Consider the following 27,163-nt stretch of genomic DNA (forward strand, 5'->3'; position numbering starts at 1 on the left):
AATTCTAGTAGCTAAGAGGCTGAGGCGGGAAGACTGTTTCAAGATTAGTCTAGCCTGGGCTACAGAGCAAGGTTCTATACCCTGGACTGCAATAGTGAGACCTTATCAAACAAAAAGGAAGTAGGAAAACTTAAACTGTTGGAGGCAGGGGTGGGGGGAGGGGGAGACCAGTCTATACACTGATTGATTACAGGTTTTGGGAACACGTGACCCAACGATGACGAGAGTATACAATAAAACAGAATGGATACTCAGGCTTCCTTACCATGCAGGTTACAGAGATACTCCCGCATTTTCATGACCATCTTCGACCTCAGCCGCAGGTTGTATTGCATTTGGAAGCTTCGCAGATCTAAATACCGATACTGCAAACGAAGTGCCTCTGTTTTCTACACAAATAAAGATTTTTATGCTTAAATAGTTTTGAACATTAAAAAGGTAGTTATCTTTAATTTTTTAAACTTACGTTTATCTATTAATGGGGTATGTGTAGGGGTGTGTGTGTGAGAGTGAGTGAGAGTGAGAGAGAGAGAGAGAGAAAGAGAGAGAGAGAGAGAGAGAGAGAGAGAGAGAGAGAGAGAGTGACTCTAAGCACCCTTGGAGCAAGAGGCATCCTGGGAACTGGAGTTACAGGTAATTGCTGGGAACCAAACTCAGGTCCTTCGTAAGAGCAGGGCAGATTCTTAGCCATTGAGCCATCTCTCCAGCTCAGTGTTGTTTATTTTCAAAGCTGTAAATCTTTGTGTTCATCTTTGTTCTGAGAACTTAAGGAAAAAGGCCCTTTAATGTGGGTAGCTCAATTATTTTATACCAGAAATAGAAATAGTAACAAATGCCTATAACTTCTTTTTCTGAATGTTTACCTAAGGAAATTAATTTTCTTTTCCATAGTAAGATCAACTTTGCAATCTTTTTTTTTTTTTCAATCAATGAACTTGGGAGGCAGAGGAAGGCGGATTGATGTGAGTTCGAGGCCAGCCTGGTCTACAAAGCAAGTCCAGGACAGCCAAGGTTTCACAGAGAAACCCTGTCTCGAAAAACCAAAAAATAAATAAATAAAGACTTAGTGATGATATAAGTAAAAATCTCTTAATAGGGCTGGGGAATCACTCAGTTGGTGTTTCATTCCACTTTCTGTTGCTATAATAAAATACCATGAAAAAAGCAACTTAAGGGAGAAAGGGTTAATTTGGCTCCCTATTGTAGGTTACAGGCCACCACTGCAGGAAAGCCAAGGCAGTGGGAACTTAAAGCAGCTGGTCACATCACACCCACAGACAAGAGCAGAGTGCAAGGAATTAATACCAGTGCTTAGCTTACCCCTTCATTCAGTCCAGGGCCCAGGCCAGAAAATGCTGCCACCTACAGTCATGGCTCCTTTTCCCTCATCAACTAATTCAATTAAGAAAACTCCCCTCACTGGGTGGTGGTGGTGCACACCTTTAATCCTAGCTCTTGGAAGGCAGGGGTAGGCGGGTCTCTGTGAGGCCAGTCTGGTCAACAGAGGAAGTTCCAGGACAACCAAGGTTACATAGAGAGACCCTGTCCGGAAAAACCAAAACCAAACACCGATCCCCCCCATAAAAAATTCCCTGAAAGCATGCTCACAGCCCAACCTAATCCAGACAGCCCCTCACAGAGACCCTCTCCCATGTGATTCTAGGTTGTGCCAGGTTGACTTCAAACCAACCATCATAGTTGGTAAAGTGTTTGTCCTGTGAGCACGAGCACCTGAGGTCAATGTTCTGGACCCAGGCAAAAAGCTGGGGGCAGGGGTAATGCACAGCTGTGGTTTTAGAACCAGGTAGGTGAAGTTAGGTAGATCCCTGGGGCTTGCTGGCCACCTAGCCTGTTCTACTCGGTCAGACTGAGGACAGTGAGAGGCCTTGTCTCCAACAGGAGGTGGACAGTGCCTGAGGAATCACACTCAAGGCTTTCCTCTAGCTCCCACATGCATACCTATATACACACACACACACACACACACACACACACACACACACACACACACACACACACACAAACATGTTCATAGATTGGGTTAAAAATTAGGTATATACGCTGGGCATAGTGGAACACGCTTTTAATCCCAGCACTCGGGAGGCAGAGGCAGGCAGATCTCTGTGAATTCGAGGCCAGCCTGGTCTACAGAGTGAATTCTAGGGTTGGAGAGATGGCTCATAGGTTACGAGCACTGGTTGTTCTTCCAAAGGTCCTGAGTTCAATTCTCAGAAACCAGGTGGTGGCTCACAGCCATCCATAATGAGATCTGGTGCCCTCTTCTGGCTGCAGGTGTACATGCAGGCAGAATACTGTATAAATAAATGGAGTGAATTCTAGGACAGAGAGAGCTACACAATGATACTCTATCTTGAAAAGACAAAACAAAACAAACAAACAAAATTAGGTATATACAAGCATATAACTGTGACAAAATTAAAAATTATCTGGACATACATTTTTTCTTTTATTTATTTTTAAATGTGGTATACTTAATCAGTGCTGGCTTCCTCTATGACTTTGGGCAAACATCATTCTAAATCTGTATTGTATGGTTGGTGACTTAGGAATTGCTCTAAGCACACATTTTATTACTGTTACAAGTTTTCAACTTAATAGAAAAAAAAAGATTCCCCTATGCAACTTTGTCATTTTCAAATTAGATACAAATTTCAACATTTTCTTTTTCTTAAGGATGTATTTATTATCTATACAGTGTTCTGCTTACATGTACACCTGCACACTAGAAGAGGGCACCAGATCTCATTATAGATGGCTGTGAGCCACCATGTGGTTGCTGGGAATTGAACTCAGGACCTTTGGAAGAACCTCTGAGTTATCTCTCCAGCCCCCTTTCAATACTTTAAACAGTAGCAGTGGAAAAACTTGAACAATAGAATACTTAAAGTCTTTTTTTTTTTTTTTTTTTTTGGTTTTTCGAGACAGGGTTTCTCTGTGTAGCCTTGGCTGTCCTGGACTTGCTTTGTAGACCAGGCTGGCTTCGAACACTCAGCAATCCATCTGCCTCTGCCTCCCAAGTGCTGGGATTACAGGCGTGCGCCATCACATTTCAGCCTGTCTGCACCCCAAGAACATAGTAAACTCTCAGTAGTGTAGAATAACTGATAATAAAATACTCATTTTATTTTTGTTTTTGTTTTTCGAGACAGGGTCTCTCTGTGTAACCTTGGCTGTCTTGGACTCCTTTTGTAGACCAGGCTGGCCTCGAATTCACAGTGATCTGCCTGCTTCTGCCTCCTGAGTGCTGGTATTAAAGGCGTGTGCTACAATGCCTGGCTAAAAATACTCATTTTATATAAGGTAAACTTTCTTTTTAAAAATTCTGATACTTTCAGATTGCTTTCTAGCTACTGGATTTTATTAATGAGATGCCCTCACCTTCACAAAGTCTTTCATTTCAAAGGGAAGCTTCTTGCAGGCATTCAGGAGCTCAGCTGTTTTAACTTTGATTTCAATCTCACCTGTTGGCATTTTCTTTAAAAAAACAACAACAACAACAAAAAAAAAAAAACAAAAAAAACTTATTTAGAAAGTAATTTTTTTAGGACACATGCAATTTGTTTATTGCACATGCATTTGTATGCATATGTAAAATGGGTCAAGCTACAGTGTAGATTATAAATAATAAGCATTTTTTTACATATTATATCTGCAGCACATGTCAGCAAATATTATGTCATCATCAAGGTCAACAGATGTCTTTTTGTGCACACTTAGACGGGTGTGTTGGCATCTGTGTGTTCATTTGTAGACGAGGAGCTTTAATGCTAAGTGTCCACAAGGGAATCAATCTATGTTGTTAATGTATGCAGATACCGAGATGCACAAAGCCAGCCTTTCCATTTCCTAGACTAACTGGGTTCTCTTGTCCTGGAGGTCGGGAGATCACTGTCCCAGATACTTTCACCACAGATTCCACAGGGGCTTCACATAAAATCTTCCTTACAGATGCAGCAGACTGAAAAATAAAGGGAGGTGAGGGCAGTTCCAAGGATAAATGTACAGAAATCTTCAGTAAGTCTGTAGTTTAGAAAAACAATATTCAAAGCTTACTTGCTGTACTATTGGAGCTGTCTCGATGTTATTATAAGATTTGGTAAATCCCATTGCGCCTCTGGCTCCGTGTAAGACCATGAGTAAGCCCATCAAGAATCTCCCCTCCCTCCTTTCTATTGACAGGGTCTCACTATACAGTCTATACAGTCCACACTGGCCTTGAACTCTCAGCCTTCCTGACTCAGCTTCCCAAATACCGGGATTGTAGGTATGCACTACCATGCCCACCTGTTATTTCTTATCCATCTCCCTACCTACCTTCATAACTATTTATTTATTTTGAGACAGGGTTTCACTATGTAGCTCTGGCTGTCCCTGGAGCTCACTAGGGAGACCAGTCAGTCTGGCCTTGAACTCAGATCCACCTGATTTAGTCTAAATGCTGGGATTAAAGGCATGCACCACTATGCCCAGCTTGCCAGCTACCTTTTATTTTGAGACAGATTCTAAGTTGTCAGGCTGGCTTTATTTGGTGTGTGTGTGTGTGTGTGTGTGTGTGTGTGTGTGTGTGTGTGCGCGCGCGTGCGTGCATGCATATCCATGTGTATGCTATAGCCTGTACGTGGAGGTCAAAAGGCAGCTTGTGGGAGTTGACTCTGTCCTTCTACCACAGGGGTCCAAGGGATCAATGTCAGGCTGTCATCTTGGTGGCAAGAACCTTTACCCACTGGGCCACCTCCACAGCCCTAATCACATCTATACCTTTGGCATACTTTCATGTGTACATGTGTACCTATGTGCATACAGATCTCTCTATGTACTTTAGATAGGCTCTAATGTAGCCCAGGCTGGCCCTGAATTCCTGATATTCTTGCATTTGTTTCGCACTGAGGAGATTGGAGGTGCATGCTTTCATGTCTGCCTTATATTTTCTTTGAAAATTATTTTTAGGCTATGTTTTTTTTTTTTTTTTTTCTATAAATCTCATCTTCACATTCTGGTTCCCTTATTGATTTTTTTTTTTTTTTTTGGCTAGCTAATTTATTTGTTACATTTACTTTGGGTGTGTGTATGCACACAGACACTCACATTAGTGTACCATGGAACCCATGTACCAGAAACCAACTTGTGGGAGTTGGTTTTCTTCTACCATATGGGATTTGAACTCAGGTTGTTAGGCTTGGTGGCAGGCACCTTTATACTTTCTGGCCCCCACCTCTTTTTTGCGTAGTTTTGTTTTTGACATATTAGAGAAATTAGCCCTGTGTCTATGGTATTAGCTGTTTGCCTGCATGTATGTGGGTGCAACACATCCATGACTGGCACCCCTGGGAGCTGTGAGAACACTAGATTCGCTGGAACTAGAGTTACAGATGGCTCTGACCTGCCATGTGAGGGCTGGGACTTCAACCTTGGTCCTTAACAAGAGCAGCAAGCACTTTTAGCAGATGAACCACCTCTCTAGTTCCTCAGCTTATCATGTCTTAATGTTGTATATAATAGTTTTCAGTTTTTATTAACAATTAACTCCTGAAATTAAAACTTCGAACACATTGATCAAACTACTTAGCTTAGACTACATCTTATCACAGAAGCTTTTAGATAACGGTAGGAAACCTTGTATTACCTCATCCTGGGGAATGATAATTTGAACAAGACCGTGGCAATCTCTTAGGACTAAGAAGGTGTTTTGCCTGGATAATGGAAAAAGGAAGAATATTTTATGATAAAGTCTCTCAGCTAAAAATTTAAAGACAAAACCTGTAATAAAAACATAATCCACTGAATTTTCCCATTTTTATGATTATTTCCATAAGCTATATTCATGCAATTATTTTATGCTCCCTCCCCGCTTGAGACAATCTGGCTTTGTTGCTCAGGTTGTCCATGAACTTGATATCTTCTTGTTCATCTTTGTTTTTGTTTTGTTTTGTTTTTTAAAAAAAGATTTATTACATATATATATATGTTCTGCTTTTATATATGCCTGCACACCAGAAGAGGGCACCAGATCTCACTATAAATGGTTATGAGCCACCATGTGGTTGCTGGGAATTGAACTCAGGACCTCTGGAAGAGCAGCCAGTGCTCTTACTCGCTGAGCCCTCTCTCTAGCCCATTGTTCAGTTTCTTATGTAGCTGAGATTACGGGTACACAATCCCATACCTAGCCAAACTGTTTTTTTTTCAACTTGAATTTCTTTTAATTATTCATATAGCTACTAATTTGCTATATGTTGTTTACTAATGACAAAGTAGATTTAAATCTTTTTTTTTTTTTTTTTTTTTTTTTTTGAGACAAGGTCTCACTATGTAGCTGTAGCTGGCCTGGAATCCAGGCCTCACTCACAGAGATCTGTTTGCCTCAGCCACTCCAGTGTTGGGATTAAAGGCGTGCACCACCATTCCTAGCTAGATTTAAAGTTTTCGAATGTGGCTGCTGCAAGCATCTGTTTTGAAGTGTCAGGCATGCATGCAATCACTTGTTTGTTGAAAAATTCTTCAAGGAGACTCTCAGACCTGGCACCAGGCTCTTTTGCCACCATGGTGGGTTGAGAAAGCAGCGATGGTTTCTATTAAACCAGAAGATAAAATCATGACAAAGAAAAGCGTGAAAACTATTGATTTTTAAAGATTCATTCTAATCTCAATTATGTGTCTGTGTGTGGATATGTGCATGTGAGTGCAGGCTTTCTGGAAGGCCAGCGGCATGAGATCTCCCCAGAGCTGGCGTTTCAGGCAGCCGTCAGCCTAATGTGGGTACTGTGTCCTCTGCAAGAGCAGTATTCGTCCTTAACTCCCGCGCCATCTCTTCAGCCCCTGAAAACATGCTTGATCATCCGCTACCCTGAGAACAGACTCCCATATAAGGACACAGGGACTATGGATTTTGTCGTCTAAGGCTATGAAACAGTCATGGGGATTGATGGGTTCTGCAGAAGTGTTTTATTTCTTTCTGATGTCTTTCTTCTTACTTTGGTCCAACATCTTACAGGGACTCAATGTGCTAAACTCAAATAAATCTCGGGATTTTGCTTATAATACATGATCTGGAATCAGCTTTAACTATACCCTGTGTGCATGCAATATTATACAAATTATGACAGTTAGGGCTGCCTGATTTGACTTTTGCTGCAAAGAACAGCAGGTACACTGCATTGGGGTCACTATTCTTGATAGCAGTCGGCTATGGAGTCTTTTCTCTGAGGGAGCTAATGTTCCAAGAAGGAATCTGGGCACAACAGTTTCGGTCAACTTGAGAGTATCGTTTTAATTCTATACAATAACTAACAGTTAAATTGCTGATAACCAGAGATAGAGGCACATGGCTTTAATCCCAGCACTCAGGAGGCAGAGGCAGGTGAACTTCTGTGGGGGTCCAGACCAGCCTGGTCTACATAGTGAGTTCCCGGCCAGCCAGCTATACTGTAGGACTTTGTCTCAAAACAAAACAACAACAAAACCAAAAGACTGTTGGTGGCCTGGGATAGCAAAGGGGAAGACAGCATTTACGGTGCCTCCTTTAGTGAGAGGTGCTTGATTAAGATGTGAAAGCTTCAAGAACACCAAACCCCATTCCAGAGCTCACACTGCTGTTCAGGAACTCGTGGAGACCTGTGGAGGAAGTGTCTAAAGCACAGGGAATTTCTGTTGCTAGCTTTCAGCCCAAGCCAGTGAGTTACATTAACCAGCTTATCATAAAAAGAGCCAAACACTGTATTGGGCTGAATGGGAGCAAGCACTTATTTTATTCTTATTTACCTATCCTTTTCTAAATGTCTGTAATCACGAAAACGGAATAGATTCTAACAGCAAGTTTTTATTATTTAAGAAAATAAAGCCTTTTCTATTGTCGTAAGTCCTCACAAGGAAATTTTATTAACTTTGTAAACTTTTCTTTTACATAGTAAAATCCAAAGATAATATTTTAGAGAATTAGAAACATTTGATTGCCTATTTTTTTCTCCATAGGTTGAAAGAGATAATATACATTTTTCTTCTTTATTTCAAGCGGTGTATTGAGAAAGAGAAAACAGGAGCTGGTGAGGTGGCTCAGAGGTTAAGAGTGACCTAGGTTAGATTCTCAGCATCGGGACAGCAGCTCACAACTGTCTGTAACCCTAGCTTCTGGATCGAGACCCCTTTTCTGGTGTCCATGGGCACCAGGCGTGCACATGCCCAGACATACATACAGGCAAGATACCCTTACACATACAGTAAAAATGAGGGAAGAGAGAAGAGACAGCCAATGTATGTTCTCTAGGTCTTTTGGAAAGCACAGAGGTATTCCTTTGTCCACGTATATGTGACTCTGCAAGGGTGATATTGCAGACATCAAGGGAATGACTACAGTTTAAAAAAAATTGCTTTAAGAATGTTACTATGGGGGCTGGAGAGATGGCTCAGAGGTTAAGCACACTGGCTGCTCTTCTAGAGGTCCTGAGTTCAAGTCCCAGCAACCACATGGTGGCTCACAACCATCTATAATATGATCTGGCCTGATGTACATGCAGACGGAGCACTGTATACATAATAATAAAAAGAAATAAATCTTAAAAAAAAAAAAAAAGAATGTTACTATGAGCCAGGCATGGTGGAGCATGCCTTTAATCCCAGCACTAGGGAGGTAGAGGCTGGCAGATGGCTGTGAGTTCAAGGCCAGCCTGCTCTACAAAGTGAATCCAGGACAGCCAAGGCTACACAGAGAGACCCTGTCTCCAAAAAGAAAAAAAAAAGTTACTATGGCAGCCAGAGCATAGCACTTGCCTGTAATCTCAGCACTCTGGGAGGCAGAGGCAGGAGGATCTCTGTGAGTTCAAGGCCAGCCTGGGCTACAAAGCAAATCCACAAGAGCCAAGGCTACACAGAGAAAGCCTGTCTTAGAAAAAAAAAATGTTACTATGGCAAAACTGTAAGAGTCTACACTGTCACTCGGCATAGTGTTGACACTGGTATAATCAAGCAGGTCTTGCCAGCACAGTTAATGAATGTCTGTAGTGAAGCATGCTGAACCCTCCAAGAGCTAAGGTAACTTCTTTTATCTGACAAATATCTACCTACATTTTGGACTTCTTTCATATGAGTTAATGCTCTAATGTGCTTTGGAACGTAAGAGATAGACAACAAAATATGGGTTTCAAACCTAAGGAGCTTTTCCTTTCTCCCGTGCTACTGCTGCTCCACACTGGCTCCCAGCGTCTGCTCTATTCCCAGCGCCTACTGACTAAAAGCTAGCTCAAGATTATTTCAGTCTTCTGGTGGACCAGGGTTCATCACTGCACCCTTTAACAGATGACATTGGTACTGAGAGTGACACTATCAGAATTTTCCAAAGCAAAACACGCAGTGGATTCTGAGAAACTACAGAAGTGGCAAAATGCGATTCTCTGACTGGATACAATTAGTAAAGGTTGGAATTGTTTGGGAAAACAATCTCCATTTGCTTCAGTTTACCTTCGGTACTGGATCCATCCACACAGGGTGACCTCCTGGCCCAAGTGGGAAGAACGCAATTCTCCGCAGGTGTTGGTTCGAGCAACGAAGCTACTGAATTCTTTAAAACACACACACACACACACACACCAAAAAAACAAAACAAACAGAAAAGAAAAACAATTTAAAATATAGCAGTAAGAATATTTGTAGCCTGTTTAAAAATATTCTCCATTCATGGTATATTAGCTGTTCCAGGTCAAAGGGTGAAGTTAACAAAAACTTTAAATTACATTTGTGTCTGTGTATACCCACACATGTGAGGAGCCATGTGCCATGGTGTATCTGTGGAGGTCAGAGGATAACTTGTTGGATTCTGTTCTCTTCTTCCATGTACAATGTGGGTCTTGGGAATGAACTCTGGTCCTCAGGCTTGGCAGCAAGTGCCCGAACCCACCGAACCATCTTGCTGGCCTACATCATACAATTTCCTTATTGTGTTTACCTGCAAGTGGCAAAGCCCGAGGAAATAACTGCCCCAAAGTAAAACTATGCATTCTGTTTAGAAACCTAAACTTTTACAAGATGTAGCACTTGCACGGACCCAGAATACATTTTTCTTTGCTAAGTGAAATATGATCTTGGAATTACCTGTTTGATAGTGCCGTTACTATTTAGCTTTAGTACAAATCTAGTTTATAATAATCATATGTACATCAATAAAAAATAAGCGTGAAAAAGATCTTTCTTTTAGTTTTTCTATTAATAGTACCAACTAAACACAGACTGTGCTATCTATCTTTGTTTTTATAATTAAGGGGAAAAAACTTGATTATAAGTTATCAAGAAAATGAATGGACGCTGAAGAGATGGGTTCAGGGGTTAAAGAACACTGGCAGCTAGACCCAGGTTCAATTCTCAGCACCGCATGACAGCTCAGAACTGTTAACTCCAGTTCCACGAGATCTGACACTCTCACACAAACATGTGTGCTGGCAAAACACCAATGCACATTAAATAAACAAGTAAATAAATAGAGAAAACGAATGATCTATTAAAATGCAGTGAAGATTGGGGAAACACGCTGTCAAAAGCAGGAAGAAGCTCGCCGCTGCTTTCACCTGGAATTCTTTGTGAACTCGACGTGAGACTTCTGGAGAAAGAACCCCAGATTGGCTGGGTGGTCTTTCCGATGGGTCTGGATAAACCCCTGCACAGACGATTTAACCAAGAACCAAGATACATGTTTAAGTCCCAGGATCGCGAGAGACAATCACGGATCCCACGCTGCGGGTGTGGTGCTGCTCAAAACTCCGTTTCCGGAATTCCAGGGAACCTTTTAAATTCTAGTTCCCACTCAAATGCATCCAGACCCTCCTCCGCAGAGCATCCAAGTATCTACAACGTAAATTAATCTGCGGGGTCTCTAGGGCCCTTGGGTGAGTGGGTAGGGCAAAACTTTTGCTTCCTTCAGTGCATCAGTTCCAACTTGAATTAAACAAGACTGCGGCCCGAAGACACCAAAGAACCTAAACAGCTGCGCGAACGCGACCCCAGCGGAAAGACCAGCCACGTTTTCTCGAAGGTGACTAGGCCATACACAGAGTCATATGGATGTACAGCCTCGCGATTCAAATCTCCCAAACCTGTCGGCCCAGCTTGAATTTTTCTGAAAGGCGAAGGCGAGCAAATCGAAGTTGCTTCTAGGTTCGAATCCAGACACAAATCACGTTCAGAAGCCAGTTTCTCTGACGCCCTGCGAGCGCCAAAGATTACGTAAGGTATTCGGCCAATCAGCGCTAGGTCGACCTCCGCCATGCTTATTGTGGGCGGAAATAGTCGAGAAAGCTTCGGGCCGGTTGTAAAACGGAAGAGCAACACGGCGCAACTGGAAACTTGAGGCTAATGATTAGTCACGAAGCCTTGCCCTCAGTTAAAATGGCGGCTTCAGTTGCTAATTTCCGTGAATTCGGCGGGCCACAGGAGAGGCTTTCCGCAGCCGCAGGGCACGTCGGGAAATGATTTTAAACTGTGGAAGGCGTAGTGTCTATGAAGTTGCGCGTTCCCGAACGGAGGTTTCAGGTTTACCTTTGATCACAGGAGAGCGCCGGAGAAGGGGCTTTGGGGACGCCTTGTCTTCCGTGGGCAGACGCCAGCTTCTGTGGAGTGAAAGGTCGCAGAGCCGTGCCGCTAGGGAAGCGGAACTGTTTCTCCCAAGCTGCAGTTTCAGGCGTTGCCTCTATCTGAGGGAGCCTAGGTTCTCTCGCTGGGCCCCTGACGTCTCTTCTGAACTTCACTTCTCTCTTAGCAATCAATTTGGCCGATTTCTCTCTCTCTCTCTCTCTCTCTCTCTCTCTCTCTCTCTCTCTCTCTCTCTCTCTCTCTCTCTCTCTCTCTCCCTCTCTCCCCCTCTCCCCTTCTCCCTCCCTCCCTTCCTCCCTCCCCCTTCTAAAAAACCCTTTGCCTCGTCGTAGTCTTGGAGCCAGACTTGAAGAATGATTCCTGAATCCGGAATGGGCGACAGCGTCATTACGACATATATTTGGTAAGAGGGTTTGTTAGGGTCATGTACTGGCCACGTACTGCGTTGAGCTCTGTTGTGTGGCTGTTGTCTTTGGAATGCTTTTGTGTATTTAGATGGGTACATACTGTGTTGTGGGGTACACTTAAATCTAGCATGACGTAAACACCAGGTCAATGCAGATGACAAAAATGTATTGTAATCAAACTGCTCCTCGCTTCTTTACTGATCGATCAGGGCTCCAGAACAGACCCTGGAACTGAACTGGGACCCTGAAGGGACGTTGTTCAGCATATTTAAAGCATGAAACCATAAAGCGAGGGGGAGCGGGTTGGGCTGTAGCATTGTCCAATCATATTTTGACATATGGGGTTGATCAAGGGACTTCCCATCAATCAGGCTAGGAGTGGGTTCCTGAGCCTGGCAACGTCAACTTACTTTGACCCAGCCAGTAAGATGGAGAAGTTGTCTTTGGGATGTGTGGACTCAGATAACTGTTTTCTTACAAGTTTTCCCTGAGATGGCTGGACTCTGACAAACATTCTCCTTACAAGCTGCCCCTGAGATGTCTGGACTCTTGACAACTGTCTCCTTACAGCAGAGCTGTTCAGTTATACATCCTCAGCTGCCTTAGGGCCTAGGGCCTTGAACTCCGTTTTTTCCCTAAGATTAAATGGAGTCTGAAAACCAAATGGTAGTACCTAGAATAAGTTTCTTTTGCTTGTTCCCAACATTCTCCCCTTGTCTTTGTACCTTAATCAAATCTTTGATGTTATGCCTTCTGTCTATTGTGCCCTCAGGACCATAAATTTGATAGCATTATTGCGGTCTTGGAAAAAAAAGTGAAATGAAATTTATCATGCTGGGGGCATAAAGCATAACTGGGAGGAATAGGACTAAGGACCCAATCAGAATGGTGATGAGAGGGGTTGCCACGGGGACCAGTTTTGACTATGCATCTTGTCCTGTTCCCTCTGCAAATATATTTCCGAAATCTTAAAGAAGTCAATCATATGTAAGGTGACTGGTTATTAATTTGTACATTTTTAAAAATCTTGAACAGTTTATAATAAAATTACAATTGTGAACTAAAGTATCAAAATAAGACTTTTAAATTTACAGGTTGGGAACTTTCTTGATCCTTATATGGTATACTATTATAGAACATAACAGTTCTTTGTATGGCTCAGTTTATTAAAAATAGCTATATATTAATAATACTAGTAAAAACAGTGAGGTTAAACATATATCTTTAAATTTGCCTCTGTTAGCCTGAATAGACTTTATGTAGGGGGAGACATATTTTTAAGCCAGTGATTCCCATTTTTTTTAATGCTGTAACCCTTTAATATGGTTTGTGTGTGTGTGTATGTGTGTGTGTGACATCAGTCATAAAATAAACATCTACTTTGCAGGCACTCCTACACTACCCCTGTAAAAAGTTCCTTCGATCCCCAAAGGGTTGTGACCTACAGGTTGAAAAAGTGTTTCAAGTTCTTTGTCAGGCTGTCCAAGCTCATTGTCTTACTGCATAAGAATTCTTTAGTTTCTGGTGCTTAGCTGTGGCCCTAATTTTTTAGTTTTTTTAAATTCACCTATTCATCAAGATCATATATTAATAAAGACATTATAATAAAATATGTATAAACTTTAAAATGTCCTATAGCCTTATAAATTTAAATATTTTAAAAAGCTTTTTTGTTTATTTATTTTTTTAAATCCATAATCTTATGATCAAAATGGAGATTTGGAGGCAAAATGCCTTCTGATTTGCTAAAGGTGACAGCATGTGTAAACAGAGGAGCAGCAGGTATGCTAGGAACTAAAGTAGGTCTCAGTGGAGGGGCTATAGTTTAAGCAGGTTAAGCAGGTTACAGCGACAGTAAATTTTTTTGCTTGTTCCCAACAGCTGAAGTTAACGTTCAGGTGAGCGTTGGTATGGGGCAGCGGATTGACTTTTTTGGCAATCTTGCAGTGATTAACTCAGAGGCCCTTTCTTCTTGGACTAACTACTAGAGAAACAATTGCGTTATGTGTTATGAACTGAGTACAAAAGGATTTGGCAAAAGATGTAGTTCTGTGGGTACCAGAAAGCTGCTGAGAGGGTGAGTCTTGGGAAGTCATCCGGCAACATAGTTTACATAATGGGGTCATTTGAGGAGTGAACAAAACAGTAGTACCAGATGTGTGCCTGCACTAGGGAGACTGAAGCAAGAAAGTTGCTGAGTTCGAGGCCAACCTGGGGTAGACACAGTGAGACTGTCTCTGAACAAAACACCTCCAAACAAAAGGAGAATATTTGTTGAAGGCTTACTGTCCATCAACATATCCATTAAAGTTGCATTCTCTTTGCTTTATACACATTCAGCTCAGTTTTGTTCCTTGTCTGGCTGAAGGAGGCTTGGTAGGCAAGGAAATCCCTTGCACAGACGGGGTTGGAAGGCCGCAGTTGAGGCGTTTCCTCCTCAGGGCAAGTTTTGGGTGGAGGGTGTTGGTGGTGTGGGGCTGTGTCTGTAAAGATGCTCTCCAGTTTTCTGGCTAGAAATCACACATCTTTCTGGCAACCAGGAGTGTTAAGTGCACAGCCAGCAGGGGTGTGCAGTGCTCTAGTCTGGGAGCATGGTTTTCTTATTGGCTGGTGATCCAGGGCCAGTTAGGAGAAGGTCATTCTGTTGCTGTAGCTATGCAGCCTCCTTCAGGAAAGGGCGACAAACTGTGATATGGCTGCCTTTCCTCCAGAGATCCTGGAAGAGAGCCATCCACCCACCATGCCAGGTGTCATAAATGTTGTCTTTCCATGTGCTCCTATAAAATTGCCTCATGCCTTCCCTAACGTTTTAAAACTGGTAAGCCAGATTAGAGACTGCTCTTCAGGGTCATCGTGAAGGCCCTGTTATGCCTGCCCATCCTTCATGGTGGTCTTACAACTCTCCTTTGCAGCATAGATATAACATTATTTGGCTTGCTTTGGTATTTCTCTTCACAGCAACAGAACATTGGCTAAGACGGGAAACAAAAGGGTGTGTAGAAAGGTGTGGTGGAGTGGAAAGGGTAAGAAGTATCTGTAGAGCAATGTGCATGAATCAACTTTTGAGTGATTAGAGTTCAAGTTACTTTTTTTTTTTTTTTAATGCAGACCATGGATCCCTATGACTTACGAGGATCGACTTCTAGACGAAGGACCACAAATCTTAAAGATTACGCTGTAGGTGCCACCCCTCTGCAGAAACGACTGGAATTCGTCAGGAGGCAGAGTTCATACTTTCCAAGTCCATCTCAAAGGAAAATTCCCCAGTGTTCACAGTTGCAGGTATGATTTGTGTCCCCTTGAGATAGTCATAGAAAATATATGAACTAGAATACATCAACTAGCTGGGCGCAGTAGCGGACGCCTGTAATCCCAGCACTCAGGGAGGCAGAGGCAGATGGATCTCTGTGAGTCGGAGGCCAGCGTGACCTACACGAACGAGTCCAGGACAGCCAGCACTACAAGAGAAACCCTGTCTTGGAAAACCAAAAACCAAAACAAAACACCCAAAGACCAAACCAAAAAAACCAACTTACATAACTATAATACCTTTAGTATCTTAACCTGTCAGCTAGTAGATAAATGGGGAACAGCTATGTAAGTAATTCCTCAATGTTTTTCTTTTATGACATTGGCATTTTCTTTTTTTCATTTTACTTTTTGGGGGTGGTGGTGGTTCAAGACAGGGTTTCTCTGTGTAGCCTTGGCTGTCCTAGACTCACTTGTAGATCAGGCTGGCTTTGAACTCACAGAGATCTGCCTGCCTCTGCCTCCCAAGTGCCGGCATTAGAGGTGTGCACCACCACCCCTGGCGACATTGGCGTTTTCGAAGGATATAGACTCATACTTTTCTCTGATTGACTGGAATATTCCTCATTTTCATATTTGTATGATGTTTCTCAATAACTGGAATGTATATTCTTGTCTATCAGATTGCATAGGTTCTGTTGTGTTCTTTGGTTTCCTTCAGGGTAGCCTTCTCCTCTTGTCTGTGGTGTGTGTCTGCTGCCTTTTGGGATGGGAGATAAGTTTGCTTCTTATGATGGTTTTTGAAGACTTGCTAGTGCCAGTACTGAAAATAATAGTTCCTAGCCTGGAAGCTGCTGGGTTTTTAGTGTAGGGCCTTGCATAAGTTAAGCTTAGACCTAGCCCTGAGCTACTTTCCCAGACTGAGCGACTTTATTTATTTATTCATTCTTTCTACTGAGAGCTGAAATTACGTGTGTGCACCTACATGACCTCCAAGTGTTTTGCCTGCTTGTATGTATATGTACCACGTGTGTGCCTGAGGTGGTCAGAAGAGGACACTGGAGTCTCTAGACTTGGAGTGACATGATAGTGAACCATCATGCGGGTGCTGGGAACCAAAACCAGCTCCTCTATCATTTCTCCAACCCCTCCGAGATATTTTATATAAAGATAGAAATGTCTAGTTTAGTGCTTTTTATTTTTATAATTTTCCTGTATATTTAATAAGAAAATGTATGGCTGGGCGTGGTGGTTGTATGCCTTTAATCCCAGCACTCCGGAGGCAGAGGCAGGTGAATTGCTGTGAGTTCAAGGCCAGCCTGGTCTACAAGAGTGAGTCCAGGACAGCCAAATCTACACAGAGAAACCCTGTCTCAGAAAAACAAAATAAAACAAAATAACAGAAAAACAAAAACAAACAAAAAGAAAAAGTATGTAGCTGTTTCAATGAATGCTGTAGCTATGACAAACACTGTTCTCTCAAATCACACACACACACAGACACACAGCTATGAGACCATGCCAGAAGGTAAGTTCCTCAGGAGGAAGCGGGGAACTTTTAGACTATCACTATTTTTATACTCTTCCTAACCCTCAGCTAATTAATAAATGAGGAACAGTTCATTTAATTAATTAATTTTTTAATAAAAAAAAACAAAAAACAGACATAGGGGAGGGGAGTAGGGGGAAAGCAGAAGGGAGGGAGGAATGGGAGGATACAAGGGATGGGCTAACAATTGAGATGTATATGAGTAAATTAATAAAATATTTAAAAAGTATTTATTTATTATTTGTACAGTGTTCTGCCTGTTTGTATGCCTAAAGGCCAGAAGAGGGCACCAGATCTCATTATAGATGGTTATGAGCCACCATATGGTTGCTGGGAATTGAACTCAGGACCTTCAGAAGAGCAGCCAGTGCTCTTAACCTCTGAGCCATCTCTTTAACCCCTCATTTAAGTAATTTTAATACTGTTATTGAGCCAATACAAATAAGGTTTTTTTTTTTCTTGTTTGTTTGCTTTTTTGTTTGTTTTTTGTTTTGTTTTGTTTCTTTGAGACAGAATATTGCTATACAAGCCTGTTAACTTAGTGTGTACTGGGCCAGTTTGGTCTTGAACTTGTGGGTGGTCTCTCTGCCTGCCTCAGACAAGCTGGGGCTACAATCATATACTACCATGCCTAGCTCACATTTGTTTTTTAAATTAATTGTTTTAAATGAGCATACAGAATGACTGGTTTCCCTGTGGCATGCTCATATATATGTTGTATTCTTTCCCTTCTTCCTCAACCTGATCCTACTCTTCCTTCCATAGAGTTCTCCTTTCTGTTTCATCTTCTTACCTTACCCTGTGCGCCCTCCTTTCCTCCGTGGTCTCTCTTCTGCTTCCATGACCACACACACACACACACACACACACACACACAGAGCCATAAATTCTGACTGTTAGAGAAAAACATGAGGAACTTGTCTTTCTATGTCTGGCTTACTTTACAATTTCTAATTCTATCCATTTTCTTGCAAATGTCATGGTTTCTTTTTTTTTTTTTTTTAACAATTTAAAAACTTCCCAAAATATATGTCTACCATATTCTCTCTGTCTCTGTCTTTGTCTTGCTCTCGCTCTCGCTCTTTCTTGAGACAGGGTTTCTCTGTGTAGCCTTTGCTGGCCTGGAACTTTGTACACCAGGCCAGCCTCAAACTCACAGAGATCTGCCAGCCTCTGTCTCCAGTGCTGGGATTAAAGACATGCTCAGTTTAACACATTTTCTTTATTTAATATGCACATGAATTGAGCATGCATCTTTATAGGACATTACTCCTGTGGATATATGCCTAAGAGTGGCCTAGCTCAAGAAGTTCCACACTGCCTTTGTAGTGTGCACTGGCTTATGTTTCTACCAAAGTGGGTTTGTGTTGTTGTTGTTGTTGTTTTTGATGGCACTTGTGACTCTACTAGAGCACAGACAAACATATTTCTAAGTATCCTTTTATTTATTATACTAAATTAGGCTGTGTTGCATAAAGTGGACTTACTGTCAAATAATTTTTTAAATTACTTAAGGCTAATCAAACTAGATCCTTCAGAAATACTTTTGTGTGTGTAGTGCAAGCCCAGGGCTGTGCACATTTACTAAGCCCCCTGCCATTAAATGACAGCACCACTGTTTTCAAGATATATAAAATAGAACATAAATATTCATCTATGAACTGTTTATTAAAATCCTGTGAAATGCCATTGTTATGATCCAGCAGCTAGAGGAAATGAAATAGACAAAACCCTGTCCTCAGTAACCTTATCCTCTGATTGGAACGGAAGACAAGACAAAGAATACATATATATTCAGATCAAAGTAAGTGCCATGAAGGAGACAGTGACAGACTTGGAGTGATACATTTACTTCAGAGTGGCCTCTGAGATAAGAACTGATGACAGAATTGAATACAATTGGGAGCTGTCTTGTGTGAGCATTCAGAGGAAGAGCTTCCACTCAGGAGGGAGGGCAAAGGCAGAGGACCATTTAATGACCTGTAAAGTCTTGCAAACTCCATTTGAGATTAATCTTTGGAACCCAAGATTATGTACCAAGTAGTAGATTTATGGTGAATGTATAAATTGCCATGATTAAATTCCTTTTTAAATTAAAAAAAATTTATTATTATTTTTTTTGAGACAGGGTTTCTCTGTGTAGCCTTGGTTGTCCTGGACGCGCCTTGTAGACCAGACTGGCCTCAAACTCACAGCAATCTGCCTGCCACTGCCTACCTGAGTGCTGGAATTACAGGCGTGTGCTGCTGTGCTCAGCTGCTATAATTAAATTCCTACCCATGTTTTTGCTTTTTTAAACCTGTGTCTTAATTTTTTTGTTTTAGGAAGATGTCGATCCTCAGAAAGTTGCATTTCTCCTGCACAAACAGTGGACGGTATATAGTCTAACTCCCCTGTACAAATTCTCCTATGCTAATCTTAGAGAATATTCTAGACTTTTGAGTGCATTTATTGCTGCTGAAAAACAAAAAGGACTTGCTGTGGAAGTGGGGGAAGACTTCAACATCAAAGTGAGTTTCTCCACTCTGCTTGGAGTGAAAGGAACACAAAGAGACGCCGACGCCTTGCTTGTCCAGGTACAGAGTGAGGGCGCGGCATGTGCTTCGTGCGGGGAAGCTCTGCGTGCTTGGTGTGCTATGGAGACTACAGTATTTCTTACTGCTTGTTTTTTTGTTTTTGTTTTTTGTTTGTTTGTTTTTCATTTAAAAACATTTTTACTACATTTATATATTTATTTATTTAATTATATGTGTGTGAGTGTGTATGTGTGGTTGTGTGCCACAGTGCACTTGGAGAGCCTACTGGAATTGGTTCTCTGTAATGTAGGATCCTGGGGCTCAAACTCCTGTGGTTAGGCACATCTTGCTGGCCCAAAGTTTGTTGTTTTTTAAAAAATCTTATTTTATTACTTAATTACTTACCTATTTACTTATTTAATTGGTTTTTGTCAAGACAGGGTTCTCTGTGTGTAGCCCTGGCTGCCCTGGACCTTACTCTGTAGACCAGGCTGGCCTCGAACTCACAGAGCTCCGACTGCCTCTGCCTCCCAAGTGCTGGGATTAAAAAGTATGCGCCATGAATGCCTGGCTCTTATTTTATATTATAATAATTAGACATCGTCAACTTAAATTTTGTTTCCTACATGTGTAGGGAATTTTTTTTGTGGATGTAATATTAGAAATATTAGAAAACACACAGAAGTATAAAGGAAGTTTAAGAAACTTGTGCTAGCAGGATGGCTCAGTAGGTCAAGCCTTGGTGGTTTGAATTTGATACCTGGAGTCAAAGATGGAAGGAAAGAAACTATTCCATAAAGGTGGTTTTGGTCCTCACACTCCACTCTGGCACACATGCCCCCCAACCGTGTACTCAGATACACACAATAATATTTTTAACTGAAATTTAACATTTTTGACATACATGGATTTGTTTATCTAAATCAGTTACAGTCTTAAAATAGGGATCTTACTGTCCACACTCTGCATTCTGGCATTTTGGCTAATTAGTATTGTGGATAATAATCACAATTAGGAATTCTACATTTTTGTAGGTACAGCTACATGTTACAGTTTATTTTTTATTGTGATAAAACACTGACCAAAAGCAACTTGGGGAAGAAAGTTTATAAATTGGCTTACATCTCCATGTCACAGTCCTTGAAGGAACCCCAGGCGGTGCTCAACAGAGACAAGAGGGAACATCGGCATCCTCCCTGTGGCTTGCTCAGTTTGCCTTCTTACACAGTCCTCGCTACCTGCACAGGGTGGCACTGCCCACATCAATCAGTAATCAGGAAAGTGCGAGGCCAGGTGGTGTGGGAAGTCTTCAGTTGATGTTCCCTCTTCCCAGATGACTGTGGCTGTGTTAAGGTGACTAAAAACTAACATGATAATTCAGTGGAGTTTTTAAGGTTTTAGTTCCTAGAAGGAGAACAATAGTAAAATCTGTTGATTATATCATTCCATGTGGTACGTAATGCCATGTTACTCCCAGGAATGCAATTTTTTTTTTTTTTTAAATCTCTTCTGGTGGGAACATAAACTTTCAGCAGCCACTTTAGAAAGCAATGGGTTTCAAAATTTTATTTCTTGATAACCTTACAGGACTTGTAGGTCACAACAATGTGATACATAGAGTATATTTGGTCTTAGAGATGTTTGAATCCCTCATCATATCTTAAATAAGGAGATGGGATAAAAGAAACTGTTAAATGATCCTTTATTAAGAAATATTATGGGGCAATGATTTAAATGTTGCCTTGGTCAGTACTTTAACAACAAAAACTATTGTGAGTGTTTTGAGGCTGTGTTTGATATTTAATTCACAATGGGAAATTTGAGGGGTTAGTCATGAGAATATAATTAAAAATTTAAGCCATCTTGAACAGATTAGTCCAATGGGACAAATTGAAAGGCCCTTAAATTTTAGGGTTTAGGTTTACTGCCTTAATTTAGATTGAGAGGAGATTTTCATTTTACGTATAATATCAAAGATGAATGTATTGGGCCTTTTAGATTCTTTTTAATTAGATTTATTCATTTTATTTTATGTGTCTTGCCTGTTTGTATGTCTCACCACTTGTGTGCTTAGTGCCCTTGGAGGTCAGAAGAGGGCATCCAATCACCTGGAACTGGAATTATAGATGGTTGTCAACCATCATATGGGGGCTAGGAGTTGAACCCAAGTCCTCTGCAAGAGCACCAAGTGCTCTTCACTGCCGAGCCATCTCTTCAGCCCTGGGGATTTTTTTTTTTTTTTTTTTTTTTGAGTTAGGGTTTCTCTGTGTAGCCTTGGCTGTCCTGGACTTGCTTTGTAGACCAGGCTGTCCTTGAACTCACAGCAATCTGCCTGCCTCTGCCTCCTGAGTGCTGAGATTAAAGGCGTGTGCCACCGTGCCCGGCTCAGCCCTGGGGATTTTTTAATACAAAGCTATCAACTAAAAATCAGTGGTCTGTAATCTGAGATTATATTAATAGTACACTCTATGTCAAGGATGATCTAACCAGACTTTTTTCTAACCTAGAGCCTTGTATATACTATGTACTTTGCCACTGAGTTAGACTCTTAGGCCCTTGTCATTAAACTTTTCTGAACTAAATATGTTCATTTTTGGATGGCTCCATGCATGAGAAGTTCAGAGAAGAGAAACTGTGAGTGTATGTCCTAGGAGAAATGACTTGAAGACACTGGAGATGTTGAACTTGACAGTGTATGTGTTATGGATCAGCAAGGATCTGAAGGGCTTTTCCTACATAAAAGAGAGATTAGATTTTATTTGTCTTACATGCCCATAATGAAGAGGGAGATGCAGTGGGTGGGAACTATGTGTAACATATGGAAGAGGAGAGCATCCCATAGCACTTCCACCTCTTCCTGTCTCCTATTCCATGCATGCTATTCCCTAAGCACTGGAGGGAGGAATATGGATCTATTTAACTACTACTTACCTCTCGGCTCCTGTAGTAACTGTGGACCACAGCAAAAAGAAACTTCTCTGACCAAAGCTGACAGCAGTATTCATCAATGAACACAACATAGTATTTTAAGAAGGCAATTTGAAAGGGACATTATGCCCACTTAGCAATAAGATGGCAGTACTTTGCCCACTAGAGCCTAGGTTTATAGTTACAGACATGAATTCCTTCCTGTGCAGCAGGCCTCAAATATAGTAAGAAAGTTATTGGTTACTCCTACAGCAGTTACGCCATTATTGCACATTCACTCATTCACTCATTGAGGCAGTACCTCATAGACCACATTAGCCTCAAACTTGCTATGTAGCCAAAGGTGTCTTCTGGATTCAGCCTGGGATTATGAGCATGTGCCAACCATACTTGACCTTTTAATATACTCATTAATTTTGGGAAGATGAAATTTAGGAGTAAATGGTCTTTTGAACTTAATGAACTTGTTTTGGTTTCCCTTGTAGATTCTCTCAAAATCTCAGTCATCTCGTGAACACAGAGAAGGCAAAGTGTTGTGGACTGGTTGGTTCTGCTGTGTATTTGGAGAGAGTCTCCTGGAGACTGTCTCAGAAGACTTCACCTGTCTACCCTTATTCCTTGTGAACGGAGCAGAGTCCAATACATCCTTAGTCGGAAGCTGGTTTCAGAAAACCTTTGACTGTTGCTTCAGCCCATTAGCAATCAGTGCATTTAACCTTTCCTGGATGGCTGCTATGTGGACTGCATGCAAAATGGACTGTTACACGGCTACTACTGAGTTTTTTTGGTCTGTGCCCTGCAGCCCTCAAAGCCTGGATATTTCTTATGCAATACACCCAGAGGACGCAAAAGCTTTATGGGACAGTGTCCACAAAACACCTGGGGAGGTTACCCAGGATGAAGTTGACTTATTTATGGACTGCCTTTATTCACATTTCCATAGGCATTTCAAAATTCACTTATCAGCCACAAGACTGGTTCGTGTCTCAACATCTGTAGCTTCAGCACATACTGATGGGAAAATAAAGGTTAGTTTGAACACATCTAACTAATTTTTTGGTCATGTTTCCCAAATGTGAGGTGACTATATTTTTACATGGAGAAACATAGTTGAATGTACAGTAGTTCAAGACAACAGTGACTTAGTGTATGCTTTATAAGTGACCCAGTTGGGCATGGTGACACACGCCTTTAATGTTAGCACTCGGGGGAGGCAGAGGCAGGTGGATCGCTGTGAGTTCTAGGGCAGTCTGGACTACAAAGCGAGACCAGGACAGTCAAGGCTACACAGAGAAACCCTGTTTTGAAAAAGTAAAAATAAGTAAGTAAATAATAAATGACCCACTAATGTCTGACCACCTAGAGACAGTCTTAGAGTGGAAGGGCACTGTGCTCTGTAGAGCTGAGTAATATGAACTACACTCCAGCAACTGAAAACTTCAAAATTGCCACATTTTGAGATAGTTATTAAAATAATAGCATTTTTATGTGTGGGATAAAATTATAGCCAGTGACAGAATAAGATGTCATCTTTGCCTTCTAGGCTTTTCTATTGATTGCCATTAGGAAGGAAGACATGGTTATGTTCTATAAAGAAGCAAATATTTGGCTTCTAAGACATTTGTTTTTAAATTTTTATTATGTATATGGGTGTTTTCTCTGTATGTATGTGTGTGCTGCACCTGGAGCTCCTGGAAGCCAGAAGAGGGAACCTTTAGATGTACTGACACTGGGGTTTGGTTGTGAGCTGTCATGTGGGTGCTGAGAATTGAACCTGGGTCCTCTGAAGGAGGAGTCAGTGCTCTTACCCACTAAGCAATCTGTCTAGTCCCTTTAAGATATATTTAACACTCGGGGAGGCAGAGGCAGGCCTCTGTGAATTCGAGGCCAGCCTGGTATACAAAGTGAATCCAGGACAGCCAAGGCTACACAAAGAAACCCTGTCTCAACAAAACAAAACACACAAATAAACAAAAAACAAAACAAAACAAAAAACCAAAGAACAAAAAAATAAAAAAAACTTAAGTATGCATCCCTATATAATTCAGTAAATGTTTCTTATTATTTTGCCTTTGTTAAGACTCTTAAAATTGGGGTTGGGGATTTAGCTCAGTGGTAGAGTGCTCAAAAGGCCATGGGCTCAGTCCTCAGCTCTTAAAAAACCAAACCAAAACAAAACACAAAAACACAAAACCTCTTAAAAATTAAGGATTTAATTCTACTTTTTTTTCCTACTTTAAAATTTTTCTGTGTATTTGTCCTTTTCTTAAGTGTGGTGGGAATTCAACATAATGCCTTGTACACATAGGCAAACACTTGGCCACTGAGCTACACTCTTTCTGTTCTATTTATGCATACTTAGGGCATACTATGGCTCAGGAAGGGCTGGATTACAGTAACTAATCTATCTTTTCTTTGTATTGGAATCTTCAGATCCTCTAGTTACTTTGAAATAGATAATAAATTGTAATCCCAACTGTGCTATAAAAACAGAACTAATTTCTCCTATCTGGTTGTATTTTGTTATCCATTATGTAACCCCTTTCTATCTCTCCTTAGCTGTCTGTGACCACTCTTTTCTTCTGTGAGATTTGTTTTGTTTTGAGGAAGGGTCTCATGTAGCTCAGGCTAGCCTTGAACTCATTATGTAGCTGATGGTGATGTTGAATTCCCAATCCTCCTGCTTCCCCTCCCAAGTAGTGAGATTATAGGTATGCACCATTACTCACCGAGATCAATGGTTTTTAGCTTTCACAAATGAAAGTATTCTATATTTGCTTTTTGTGCCTAGTAGATATTAATTCTGATTTTTAGAACAACACTATTTTTACTCCATGTTTATTTTAAAGCAAGGAAATCAAGGCCAGAATAAATTTAAGTGACACATTCAGGGCAGCTTAGGAAGAAAGGATGTAAGGAGCTGGTGCTGGCTCAGTGGGCAAGAGTCCTTGCTGCCAAGCAGGATGACCTGAATTTGATCCCTGGGTCCCACATGGTGGAAGGAGAAAACTGGCTCCTGAAAGTTTTCCTTTGACTTCTTTCTCTACATGTGCTGTGGCATGTACATACATAAAGACACAAAATAAATACTTTTTAATAAAAAGAAAAGGAGACAATGTTTGGACTTTGATATCTTAGGTACCGTGAGTGCTGTATAACTCACATTTTCAAACTGGACGTTAAAATGAAATAATTGGCTGGAACATAATTTTCATGAGAAGAGCTAAGCACTGAAAATAAAAGGAACATGCTTATAATACTAGCACCTGGGAGGTAGAGGCAGGAGAATCAGTAGTCCTTGGCAACATACGGAGTTCAAAGCCACCATGTGCTAGTTGAGACCCTGTCTCAAAAAACTAAAACAAGGACCAGAGAGATGGCTTAGTGACTAAGAGCACTTATTTGAGAGTCTAGTTCCTAGTACCCATATTGGGCAGGTCACAAGTGCCTGTAACCTCACTTCCAGAGGATCTAACACCCTCTTCTGGCCTTTTAAAAGCAGGCTCAGCTGTTTGAAGACTATATTGTTCTTGCAGGGAATCTGAACTAGATTCCCAGCACCCACATCAGGCAGTTCACAACTTCTTGTAACTCTGTCTTCAAGAGATCAGATGCCTCTGGCTTCTTTGGGCATTTGCCTTCATGTGCATATACTTATACACACAACTACATAATTAAAAATAAATTAAGTAAAATCAACAAAAACCACGACAAAACCCACAAATATCAAAATGCTGTCATCATCATAATACTTACTGCCTTAATTTTAAACCTATAATCTTTTTTTTCTTTTACAGATTCTGTGTCATAAATACCTTACCGGTGTGCTGGCATATATGACAGAACTGGCAATTTTTCAAATTGAGTGAATTCCTGTATGGACTATGAATGATGCATTATAAACCCTTCCGATTACCTGCTGAATTGCTATACCAAGTGGGACAGGGGAAGAGACACTGCACTTGTTTTCTCATGGCGCCTCTGGAGTTGTCCAGGTGGATCCACATCACAGCAGTGGTAGTGGGTGAGCCGCATCCGTGTGCTTGTGTGCCCATCATATCACTGTAGTCGTGTCATGTATAATGCTGTTAATATAAAACTATCCAAGTTAGTCAAATAAACTTATCTAAAATCTGGTGCTGCTGATTTAGGTTATTTATTCTGTTGGTGAGACTTGCCTCTGAGGTTTCTGTTCGAGGTCCACAATTTTTTTTTTTTCTTTGAGACAGAGTTTCTCTGTGTAATAGCCCTTGCTGTTCTGGAACTCTTTCTAGTCTAGGCTGGCCTCGAACTCAGAGAGATCTGCTTGCCTTGCCTCCTGAGTGCTGGGATTACTGGTATGCACCACCATGCCCAGCCGAGGTCCTTGAGTTTTCACTTCCAGATTTCCCTTAGCTTGTTTTTTGTTTGTTTTTAAATTCTATTTCCACTTTCAGGTCTTGAAATACATTATTTATTTCCTTCCACTATTTCTGTTTTCATAGATTTCTTTAAGGGATTTACTCATTTCCTTTTAAAGGACCTCTATCATATTCATAAAGGCTATTTTAAGGTCTTTTTGTCTTGTGCTGCAGGTATGTAGCAATTCTCAGGGCCTACTGTGGTAGGGTTGCTGGGTTCTAATGGAGACCTACTGTCCTGCATATTACTGATTATGTTTTATGATGGCGTGTAGGCATCTGGGTTTGGTAAGATTATATTTCATGATGTTGGTATCTGGTCTTGTCTTTGTTGGGTGAATGTTTTGCTTCTTATTTCTGTTGCCATCTCTGGTTCTTGGGGAGTGTGGCTATGTGTTGCCTGGTAGGAAAATCTTCTGGGATGCTGATAGGTGTGGCCATTGGGAGTTACAGGTAATGAATACACAACATACTCAAACTTGGTTCTAAGTGAAGGCAATGAAGGTGGGTCTAACAGGCAAG

At 41.2% G+C, this 27,163-nt stretch overlaps 2 protein-coding genes across 2 annotated transcripts in view; one reads left to right on the top strand and one right to left on the bottom strand.

Annotated features, from left to right (window-relative positions):
* The window catches only part of Dars2 (aspartyl-tRNA synthetase 2, mitochondrial), a 29,883-nt gene extending 18,653 nt beyond the window's left edge, over positions 1-11,230 (bottom strand). The window contains exons 1-6 of the mRNA XM_051147682.1: positions 10,572-11,230; positions 9,472-9,571; positions 5,645-5,711; positions 3,878-3,979; positions 3,400-3,495; positions 266-389 (exon numbers count right to left, since the gene is read on the bottom strand). Of these exons, the coding sequence (XP_051003639.1) occupies positions 266-389; positions 3,400-3,495; positions 3,878-3,979; positions 5,645-5,711; positions 9,472-9,571; positions 10,572-10,695 (613 nt within the window). The 5' untranslated portion in view covers positions 10,696-11,230. The remainder of the gene's footprint in view (positions 1-265; positions 390-3,399; positions 3,496-3,877; positions 3,980-5,644; positions 5,712-9,471; positions 9,572-10,571) is intronic.
* Positions 11,231-15,110: 3,880 nt separating this feature from the next.
* Positions 15,111-26,124, top strand: Cenpl (centromere protein L). Its single transcript, XM_051147683.1, has 4 exons — positions 15,111-15,281; positions 19,122-19,373; positions 22,727-23,269; positions 26,039-26,124. The coding sequence occupies exons 1-4, from the start codon at positions 15,111-15,113 to the stop codon at positions 26,108-26,110; spliced, it is 1,038 nt and encodes a 345-aa protein (XP_051003640.1). The 3' UTR covers positions 26,111-26,124.
* Positions 26,125-27,163: the final 1,039 nt, after the last annotated feature.

This window comes from Acomys russatus, chromosome 6 (genome assembly GCF_903995435.1).
Source record: "Acomys russatus chromosome 6, mAcoRus1.1, whole genome shotgun sequence".
Classification (NCBI taxonomy): Eukaryota; Metazoa; Chordata; class Mammalia; order Rodentia; family Muridae; genus Acomys; species Acomys russatus.